The sequence below is a fragment of the Dreissena polymorpha genome, chromosome 5 (genome assembly GCF_020536995.1).
Source record: "Dreissena polymorpha isolate Duluth1 chromosome 5, UMN_Dpol_1.0, whole genome shotgun sequence".
NCBI lineage: Eukaryota > Metazoa > Mollusca > Bivalvia > Myida > Dreissenidae > Dreissena > Dreissena polymorpha.
This window is the reverse complement of record NC_068359.1, coordinates 119,258,149-119,269,158: the sequence shown is the minus strand read 5'-3', so window position 1 is coordinate 119,269,158 and position 11,010 is coordinate 119,258,149. Positions and strand designations below refer to the sequence as shown.

Genomic DNA, 11,010 nt, shown 5'->3' with positions numbered 1-11,010 from the left:
TTTACGCTGATGTAATTCGCAATCAAGTTATAATAATAATAAGGGTTTTCCAAGCATTTCTCTTAGGACAAATCTATGAATTAGTACATATAAAATTTCTAAATGAGAAATGAAAGACAAAAGCATACCCAAACATTGAACTGAAATGGTTGAGACTTTATTAGAGTGTTGAATTAGCGAGAGGGCTTTTGGCAGCCATCAAAATTGATGTGTAAGCGATGCTTGCTTTTTCACGGATTCCGTAAATACGATTAATCTTAAACTTTTAGTTTACTAATAGCGGGATCATATGGTGCTTGAATTCAGTGGAATTGTTCACTTTTTGATAAAAGCAACAAACTTGGCACATATGTAGTATTTTTTTCATTTTTAGCTATGGACCCATCTCCAATTTTCAAGATGGCTGCCATTTTCAAGATGGCCGCCAAAATTTAGGAAAATTACATGTTACTGCCATATTTGATTAAAATATTCTGTTTTTGGTATTGAAATTAGCTGTTTTATGTTATACATTAATTGAAATATGTTTTACATGAAAAAAAAATGATTTAAATATTGCATATAAGTAAAAATGGCTTCCAAAATGGCCGCCTAAAGTACCAAAAATAGGATTTCCTACTCCAATCTATAATTTCAATATTCAACGAACGTATGTCATATAAGCAAGTGTTTTCCTTTTGTGTATTTACAGATATCTTCATTTGTATAATATTCTCAACATATTGTTTCAGTCTTAAAATAAAGAAATAACTACATTCAACGAGTTCAAATCTAATTTAATCAAATTATTCCAGAAATCAGCAGTTGTGTGTGTGATTTTATTCATTTCCACCCAAAATCACTAATAGATGTTGATAAAAAAAGTCGTTGTTTGAACGAAACAAGGAGGCCATATGAGTGTTTGTAAAACACTGATTAGACAAATATGTTGGAAATTGTTAACTTGGTAAAAGATTTCGCAGAATTAAAATTTGAAAAAGGTCAATTTTTCCAAAATATAATGCGATATTTGGTGGTTTTTCCCTTAAAAAAATTACATGGAAAATAATTTGTTTTACTGAATTATCAGAAAGGCTTCTGATACCTATGTAATAGCCCAAAACTGAAACCCTGGGTAAATTCCCATGGCTGAAAATGTCTATTTATTAATTGTTCCAGAAATCAGAGGGAAAACTTTAGATTTTGAGTGATTTTACCCCAAAAAATCATTGATATGCACGGCTGTGACACTTAAGAAATGGGTTTTCTGAAAGGATATAAAATTCTCTTTTCAAATATACACAACAATTCTTGGCCTCAAAACTTGCAATAAACACCTGCGCTCTCCCCCCCCCCCAAAAAAAAAATACTTATAATAAATGTGTTTCTTGCAAAGATTTTTTATTATCAGCATAATTAGTAATAAAGTTTTGTAATATTTTATTTGATTTGTAAAAGATCGCAACACAAAATCAGCACCTCGATATTTTCTCCTTTTTTGATAGGTTGGCGGCCATTTTGAAAATGGCAGCCATTTTGAAAAATATTTTTTGGGTCCATAGCCTATTTTGTCTTAAATACTTTAAACTACCAATGAGCAAAGTGTGTTGCTTTTATCAAAAAGTGAACAATTTCACTGAATACAAGCACCATATGTGGTGGAGGATGTGACCGCGGTTAGATTTTAAGGCAGCTTTAAGGTCGGGAAGTGTGAACTCTTGAATGCAGTTATTTCTTTATTTAAGGACTGACACAATATGTTGAGCATATTATACAAATGAAGGTATCTGTAAATACAAAAAAAAAGAAAAGCACGTGCTTACATAACATACATTCAATGAGTTATGAAATTATAGATTTGAGGTGGATAATCCTATTTTTTGTACTTTAGGCGGCCATTTTGGAAGCCATTTTGACTTATATGCAATATTAAATTCTTTTTTTTCATGTAGAAACATATTTTAATTAATTAATGACATAAAACAGCTAATTTTAATGCCAAAAACAGAATATTTTAATCAAATATGGCATTAACATGTAATTTCCTAAAGTTTGGCGGCCATCTTGGCGGCCATCTTGGCGGCCATCTTGAAAATGGCGGCCATCTTGAAAATTGGAGATGGGTCCATAGCTTAAATTGAATAAAATACTTAAATCTACAAATGTGCCAAGTTTGTTGCTTTTATCAAAATGTGAACAATCATTTCACCATATGACCCCACTATAATGGCTATTTGACACTATCAAATAATGCTTTCTAGAGACGTATTTGCACCTATTGCATTTCTGTACCGTGAATGTTTTTTACTATAAAACGATAAAAAAAACAGAGAAGTGATTTAGTATTAAGTTCCATAAACACAGTACTACGACATTTCAACATATATCTTAGCTACGACTTTTCATGGTTATATCTTTCATACTACAGAATTTCAGCATGAAACTTTACGGGTATTTATGACGAGAATGGCAATACGAAAATACACGTACCTTTCAAATAATTATGTTTAGGTTTATAGTGAATATAAAAACTGTTTGAATGTGTATTTGTTATTGTTGCTGTTGTTGTTTTTATCAATGGTCAGCATTATCTGTTCAATTAAGGCATGGATAACATGATATACAGCTATTAAATAAGATTCATTTATTTAACTCGGAACTGATGTAATTTTTATTTTATCGAACTCGACAGTTTATGTCCACGCTTGTTCTTCCTTTGAAGCCATTTTCCTTTAGAGCTCGAGAGTTTCTTGTTGTGCATTATAAATGATTTGTTCGTTGTAGTAACGTTCATCAAAGCAGTTGCATAGTGGACCAAGAAAGTAACACGCGCATCAGAATCATCTGTGGCAAGACTCCAGTTGCATTTCAACTGTAGGAATTGATCTTGTTCAGCCATTGTGGACTTAGCTTTGTCGCAGACGTTCAATACATATGCATCTGACGCTTTAATCACCACCAGGGATACAACTTGAGCTATGATGCTTTAGATAAAAGTCAGTATTATTGTGTTCTGAAATAAATGTAAAGGCTTTCTCATAATCAAATGTAAGCAAATTATTGGAACCAGTCAAATTCTTAAAGATAATATTTTGAGATAAATGAACAGCAAATAACACCATTGTATTTAAAAAAATCAACTAAGAATTTTTTTTTGCTTTTTATTACATTTAAAATGCATATAAAGTGTAAGATATTCGTCAACTTGTGCTCTGTTTACATTCCGATGTATGCAAAGATTAGTAGAAATAAATGTGTTACCTTTCATACTGTTATGAAGAATCATTCAATAATCGTATAATATCGGTATCAATATTCCTAAAATGGAAACATTTAAACTCGAAATCCAGATGGAATGAAACATTGGCATTATATTGTTTTAAGCCTTGTATTCGCAACCCAATTGATATTTTGACCGTTAGGAATAAGAAGTCAGGGTTTGAAAAGTAGTTAACAATAGATTATTACATATGTAAGAAATACTTTGCATATATAATATTCTCATGGCAATATTGTCTTCTAATGTTTACTTTTTCCCCGAAAAACATTCGATAGGTCCTATTACTCGTGTAATGATTATCCGATTGCTAATTATTCTATTAATCCATGGACGATTGAGTTACTCAGTGTATATGTTGTAAAATACATATTTGTAAGATGTCGGATGTAAGTATAATAACTCATTGTATGTTTAACCTTTGCGGATAACTACTTGCGACTTGTTTGAACCAGTAACGAATTAGTAACGGGAGCTTTGCTCTTTGCAATAGATATGTTTGTGTCTGTCTATGCTCCATAGCCGATAGTAGCCCATGTTTATAACTGAAAATGTATTGAAGAAACGAATTATCTTGCTTAAAAAGGCGTGTTAACTTTTCAGCATGGCCATAACTTTCAGTAACACTTACTTTTCAGCAAGGCATGACCACGCTATATTTAAAATCAATAGAAAAGACAGGGAATACTCTTAAGTACAGCAAAGTAGTTAACAACGTTAAAATACCGTTCGGAACAAGATTACCAACCAACATTGAAAGTTGCAATTGTACCTTTGATCGTCTAAAAATTGCTTATAAGTATCCTTCGTTACAGACGAGTCAAAGATGATTGATGTGATTGTTAGATGCAAGTACTTATAAAATAAATTATAAATAGTGAATATATAAGCGAACAGTAGTTAGATCTAACCATTTATTTTAATTTAAATTGCTTCTCTATTCGTTGCTAAAGTACGATACTCGTTGACATAGTATTACACATGAATTTATGTTGTATGTTGTACATAGCATACTTCTAAATAAGCTTAACGTTAAGAACCATGAAAATGACATGTTTTACCCAGAATCTGACGTCATCCATTTCCTGTCAGTGTGAATCTCCTGTGGATGACACATGCAAAGCGCTAATGCTAATGCATCAGGTTTTGACTTCAAGCTTGTTGCTGGTAAACTTATGATAACGGATAGTAAAACTCAATAAGAAATGTGTATACAAACATCTTAATCACTTAAGTACCAAGAAGGATATGAAATGAATTATACCATAAACACACGACCTACAAATATTACCATGAAAACCGCATACAATAATCTTTGGTCGTATTGGTAAGATACTTGTTAGCTGTTTAGACGGACGTATGGACGGAGGTAGGGAAGCAACAGCGAACAGCGAACAGCGACAACCTTATTATCATAAAATGTCATATCTAAATAAATAGTTTTAATACATAATATATATGTCTCTGGTCTCCGCTGCTTGCTCAAAGGAATTTCTGTAAGAAATATTCTAAATATAGAAATGAATATACTAGACATCCCTAATATTGGAAATATATTGATCAAATTCAGAAGGATGGGAGAGTCAACTAGGCATAAATGGGTTAAAGGCCTCTATAATATTCCACTCAAACTGAATGGGGAGTTCATATATTGTTTCCATGTTTATAATGGTGGTACACGTATTCACAAAGCTTATAATAATTGCACAAGTGACTGCGACTTAACGTTAACTATTATCAGGTCGATGACAATGTTGAATAATGAAGATAACCAACACATGTAAGTCGTACTTATCGTTGCTCTAATGATAAAACGTTCGTGATCAATAAGTAATATTTATTTTAGGATTGGAGTTGAGTAAGCGGAAGCAAACAACTGCTTATGACTTAAATCTAACTTAGATTGTTAAAATCAACTAAATCCGATTTATTTATTGACTGATTGATTAAGTTAATGTCGTCGTATAGCCTATGCATGGAAGTATAAATTTTGTAATAATTGTGTATGTTATTAGCATTTTCAGATTTAAACTTCATGAAGTGACACTCTTAAATATACATGGCAGTTGAAACGCAATAATAATATGAACGCTAATTTAATTTGTTATCGACCGTCCTTTATAGAACACAAGACCGGTGACAGGTTCGTAGAGTCTCGTGAAAATCAGCATGCTAGATAAGGTGCAAAATGTTTAAGATAAATTCATTGTAGGAAACCTTAATATTGTCACAATCACAATTACGATGGTTTGAATATGATAATGAAATTAAAATGCATTATTCGGCTGTTTGTCGTGTTTGTTCTCATAGGACTGTTCTATCCTGCACACGCTGATTACCGGTGCGTTTGTAGCGTTGGTGGAGCAATACCAATATTTAAACAAGCGGACGTCTTGCATGGCACTGTGGGATTTCTTTTCGAAAATGACTGTAGGCCAGTACCTGTTTCCAGTTGACGCCAGCTGGGATAATTTGGTCTTCATGCACCAGGTTGTACTGATATATTAAATTCATAATATTATATTAGATGATGCTGACTTTTCTCAGCTTGTAGTTAAGTTTAAGGACACACATTTAAAACTTATGTTAATGGTGTGATCATAAGTTAGACGTGGTATGCATAAACATGAATTATCAAACAATGATTAATTTCACACAACACTGTAAGCATACATTACCAGAGTGTTAATGAAGTAATAACATGATTAACTAATCATAACAACAAACGTCAACATGTTTTAAGGTCGGGTTCGTTCTCGCCAATGTCAGTAGTCTACAAATGTTTCTCCTCACACCCATGGATACATGCAAGTTACTGCTTTGAATCATGACTTCCATATTTTTCCTTTTGTAAACAAGGCGATTTAATAAAACCGTATTTATATTTCTATTATATGTTTTAATATGTTCAATTGCAATTTATAATCATTTTTGGTATACAGTATGTAAAATGACATGTAAGCATAACAAACGCAAATGTTCATGAAAGCTAAAACATGCAAGCAGACGTTGTTGGCTTTTATAATAAAAAGTAGGCGCAACAATTAAGGTGTTTATTTCCAGTCACAACCAGGAGCATGCAAATGTATCCATCTACGATATTGGAAGAAACAGCTGATCTCAAATCAATGACAACAAACGATATCCCGTCTTCTACACAGATCTACTTGATTACAAATTCAACAACCACACTGTCAAATACAGAAACGATTTCACCTAGCGTTTTCCCAGCGTACTCGCAATACATGAATAAATCAACACCAGCATCGTTTAAAGTGAATATCTCGGATACGACGGCAGTAAGAATCATCACAACAATTGGATCGACGCCACCAAATACAACAACAAAAGGTTAAATATTTGAAAATATATATATAAGTTAAAAAGGACACACATCTCTCATGCACGATATTTTTGGAGACGATATAATGTAGTCATTTACGATTAAGTATATAACACGTATTACATTGAACGAAATCAAACGATTAGCTTAGTTGTCCTCAGCATGTAAGCACCGTAGACTTATCTTACCTCAAATACTGTAACTTATCCCATAGTATTGTCCACTTCTGCAACAACTACTATCCCGACGACAACTACTCCATTGGCGGGTAATATGGCAGTATTGGAACCAGCAACATCTGTACCGAAAGGTATCATGTATTAGCGTAAACACGATAACATGAAGTGGTCGATGGCAAATGAACACATTTGAGTTTAATTCATATTGCTTTGGGCGTAAACTGCCAATTTTTGTAAATATTCAGTGTAAAAAATGAAAACCTAAATACTTGTACATTATATGACAATAGTTGACATGCATTATGTAGACTAAGACTACTGCATCCATTTTCATTACATTTGATTTAACAAATGTAAGTCTCACCTGTATTAAACTTAATTTTAGAAGGGCATGTCGACCTTTGCCCGGACTATGTAAAAGCTGACGCGAACTTGTTCGGTGGCTATCTTGGCAAGTATGGAGAGCAATGTTTGGAATTAGTTAAGATACAAACGCAGTGGCACAACGCTCAAAGACACTGTCAAGTGGCCGGGCATGGGAATTTGATTGATATCCATGATCCACGAAAGCAGGACTATGTCGTGCGATTTTTGGAAAAACACACCGATGTACACTCCATATGGCTCGGATTAACAGACAGTGAAAAGGAAGGAGCTCCCTCTGAGGGACGATGGACGTGAGTAACAGGCATGTTTAGATTCAAATGTGCATTTAGTTAGCTGTGCAATGTTTTCGAGGTTTTCGTGGTGTTGCCATGATTTATGTCCGCATAGAATCGATAATACGTCGATTTGCGGGGATTAATATATTGATCTGTATTAAGTACTCGGTTATTTCTATTTTTTCGTTAAATATCTTGTCACAGCCACATTACACTGCACTATAATTAACAAATCGTTGTCAAATGTAAACAAACGAAATTATTGAGTCCAGTATAACTTAACGGTTATATTTGGTGTTTAACACTCGTTTAAAAGCGGCGTTTCCTAACGCATGACCCTCATTTTTTACAACAATTATCAGTAAAATGAATTTCACGTATAGAATTACAAATAAACCCTAACTGCATAAATACAGAAAATATTCCGCTTACATGTTCTACTCGAAGTTCGTAAGCTGTCCACAAACTGTAACTTTTTACGGACGAGCAAACAAAAGCGAAACCAGTTTATATAGCATCTCCTATGGTATAATTAATTTAGATATAAGAGATGAAGAGTCTTATAATTATCTATTTAAATAATCGAAATGCATGTTCAAGGAAAAAGCCGTAATGGTGATTATAAATAGCCTAATTGTATAACATAATTACAAACTGTTTATATCCACGCAATTGAAAATTTAGTCCAATCTTAATGTGTTAAAGAAATAAGAAAGTAATATTCTTGTTAAAAAATACCTAATTTTACGTTTTTAAAACATGGACCATACGCATAAAATAACATGTTTTAAGCACACAAGCAACTATATTCGATATGAGTTTAGCGTAATGTACGAACGCGTAATTCAACCAATTATGTTCGAACTATTAAAAAGATAAAAGGCGAAACTCCAGTTTTAACTGCAGAAGATCATTGAACCACCACTTGGAACGACCAAGGCAGGTATGAACAATCCAAGTGCAACTTCAGCGGCACGTGCAGTTGAAAAACAAATTTTTAATTACATGCTGTTCTTTAGTTATCAAACGGAAACGTACAAGAAAAGACACACAAGTGCCAAAACACACTCACACGTGAATACATCTGGGCAGAAAGCATTGTGACATTCGATTTAAGGCAATAGGGTTTCACCGGTTAAAATGAGACCATAGCTTCACACTAGGCTCATTTATTATAAACATGTTGTTATTAAACTGTGAGCATTATAAGTTTTACTACGTGTTAATAAGCGTTGCATCTGTTCCACAGGTGTGTCAGTGGGCTTAACTAACTTTGGTCCAGATTACAGAGGTCATGCAGACGCTACCTACAAGCTGAACGACTGCGTTATCATGAAGCAGTGACGAGAATGGACAGATGCATCGTGTGGAGTGGCTTTGCTGCTGGGAGCAGGCTTTGGAGGAGTCATTACTTTATGTGTCAATACAGTAAGTTGATTTGGATTTGTGTTATTTAATGAAGTCGGTTTGACGAAAGGAAAGTTTTAATGTTAAGAACGAATTCTTTCATAGAACGATTTTATGAAAATATTAAAAAATAACAAGAGCTGAACAGCGCAATCAATGGATATCAAGAAGTAAAAAGAAAGAACATATTGTCAATATTTGTTTTCTTATAAAAAATTGTAACACGTACATTTTGTAAATGCCTATTATGATATCCCTCGAAAGTATATATTCAAGGCAACATACATATATTTAATTGTGAGTTGACAATAAGTCGTTTTCTTTGAATTGCAAACGTGACGTCAGAGCATTTAAACTTATTACATGAACTCGGAACAGCATTGGTCGGTTGAGATGTCCTATGCGCAAGGATGCCTTTCTGTATTCTTAGATTGAATACTTAAACCTTCATTTAATTGACTGTATTTTATTCGTTTGATATGTATTTTTTAATTAGGCGATACATTAAATACTGATAGGAATAAATTTGAGAATATAATATTTTGTAAGATTCCGAGAGAAAAATAACCGGATTAATATAGTCACTATCAAACATAATCATATATATAAATGTATTATCTGCAAAATAATAAAACACAATAAGAACCTTTTATTGTATGACATGTTTAATATTAATTACACTTACAATTGGAAACATATTTAGGTTATTTTAGCTTAATTAATAAATTAAATATATCAAATATACCAAATAACGACAAGGAAAAATGTCTGATTTCCGCTTTGTTAAAGCATTTAGATAGCCTACGAGTAAGAAGCTGCAAACCCAACATATGCCCTTCAAAAATAAACAAGTAAGGACTCTTAAGATATACATGTTTAATACAATATCGTTTTAAGTGTTGACCTAGTTACCAGTGTTAATGTTAATCAATTTGAAGTAAATAGCTTCGACCTAACTATAAGCTTTGGAGCTGCGTAAAACAGGTTCAACACGCCAATGCTTTTTAGTGACCGTTTCATGGTGCTGTTAAAACTGTTTTCATATTTTTCCTTTTTTGTTTACGTGTGTGTATTGTCTAGTTCATATTGTGTATGTAACTGTTAAGAAAGTTTATTTCAATTGATAAAAGACCGCTTTTTAAAATAAAGTTTCTTTCTTTATGGTGCAGCTGACATTTAACTTTGTGTATATTTTGTACGAGATTGTTTCTGATTGATAGTGGATTAAGTTACACATTAAATGCGGTCGGATATATTTTTTCACGATTCCTTAAGCTCCGCTTAATTATAAAATTCGTATTGTAAGTATAATGGTAGATGCAATAAACGAACATTTTAAGGTTGCTTGAAATAGTATCCCTTTCAGAGATAAATTCCAAAAACGTAAGGATATCAAAATAATTAGTTTATCACTTTGAATTTAAATTGTTGTTTCAGAGCATTTTTCCTTTTGCACGAAAGGGCAAATAACAATGTGCTCGAGACTTCAAATTAACTTACCGGCTCTTTGTTTGAACTACAAGCCAATTGTATTAACATATAACATATTTTGGCATTTTTGTAGTCGCAGCAAATGCCATAACCATCATCAATTACCTTAACAGAAAATAGTTGATAAAGACGAGGAACTATACGGCGTTAGCAAACCAGATAATGAGGCGAATGGTTTATGTTTTCCTCGGCTCGCTTCGACATTTATTGTGTCTTTTAGAAAACTCAAAAGCAACAGACTTAACAACTTAACGTGCACCGACAGTTAGGAGATTACTATTCAGTAAGCAAGGCGATGTCGGACGGATCGGTATAGGACGGAAATTTAAGGACGAATTCGGATTTAAACAAATAACCGAATGTGTCGGATTGTGCCAGTATCTATTTCAGCTTTGAAGTTCATAAGTAAACATTAGTCCAAGTAGAAGGAACGATACGATGGATATATTCCAATACAAATTATGTTTAGGTTTGAAATATTACGGTTGCTTCAGATGCCGAAAATAGTATTTCAACAATGCCTGTAACCATTGTATTTATAATACAACACATTAGCGTACAGAATAATGAAGTCGGTTCTCTGGGAAGGCTGTACGGTTGCCGAATGTGTTGAAACAAAACATAAGCTCAACGAAATGCTGATACATAAATTGTTATCGTAATTAAGTTCTC

General features: G+C 33.1%; 1 protein-coding gene across 1 annotated transcript in view; it reads left to right on the top strand.

Moving 5' to 3' along the window:
• Window positions 1–5,478: 5,478 nt before the first annotated feature.
• Window positions 5,479–11,010, top strand: part of LOC127881065 (salivary glue protein Sgs-3-like) — a 194,750-nt gene continuing 189,218 nt past the window's right edge. The window contains exons 1-5 of the mRNA XM_052428677.1: window positions 5,479–5,746; window positions 6,320–6,607; window positions 6,814–6,909; window positions 7,164–7,455; window positions 8,690–8,868. Of these exons, the coding sequence (XP_052284637.1) occupies window positions 6,334–6,607; window positions 6,814–6,909; window positions 7,164–7,455; window positions 8,690–8,711 (684 nt within the window). The 5' untranslated portion in view covers window positions 5,479–5,746; window positions 6,320–6,333 and the 3' untranslated portion in view covers window positions 8,712–8,868. The remainder of the gene's footprint in view (window positions 5,747–6,319; window positions 6,608–6,813; window positions 6,910–7,163; window positions 7,456–8,689; window positions 8,869–11,010) is intronic.